This window comes from Morone saxatilis, unplaced genomic scaffold (assembly GCF_004916995.1).
Source record: "Morone saxatilis isolate NCDOM2014 unplaced genomic scaffold, NCSU_SB_2.0 Contig6, whole genome shotgun sequence".
Taxonomy (NCBI): Eukaryota; Metazoa; Chordata; class Actinopteri; family Moronidae; genus Morone; species Morone saxatilis.
The window spans coordinates 1,960,007-1,960,359 of record NW_023340206.1 but is presented as its reverse complement, the minus strand read 5'-3'; the positions used below and the strand labels follow the sequence as shown (position 1 = coordinate 1,960,359).

The 353-nt window shown below is 43.1% G+C and overlaps 1 protein-coding gene across 1 annotated transcript in view; it reads left to right on the top strand.

The window, feature by feature from the left end:
• The window catches only part of LOC118340138 (ETS translocation variant 5-like), a gene marked incomplete in the record, with an annotated part of 5,454 nt that overhangs the window by 1,121 nt on the left and 3,980 nt on the right, over positions 1–353 (top strand). Inside the window, 1 exon segment of the mRNA XM_035678005.1 lies at positions 239–304. Within this exon segment, the coding sequence (XP_035533898.1) occupies positions 257–304 (48 nt within the window).

Below are 353 nucleotides of genomic sequence, written 5' to 3'. Positions count from 1 at the left end.
ATGTCAGATGTAACTTACAGGAGGTTGCATAACCTAAAGGCTTTTATAGCCACTGTAAACCCTGCTGTGGGGCCATGGAGGTTAGAAAAACACCAGCGCACCATGAAAGCCGTGATATTAATATGGATAGATTAGTAGTATTGGTGGAACTTTATTAGGCCAATCCATTAGACATTTAGAATATATTTCCCTGGCCACTGCTTTCCCTAATCCCTCCTCTCACCCTTCTTTATTTCAGGGTGAAGACTCCTGCAACATGGACGGCTTTTATGACCAGCAGGTCCCTTTTGTGCTCCCTGAGAGTGTGAGTTTGCAACATTCAAGTCCTCTCCAGTCAAATATCTGTTTTTCTT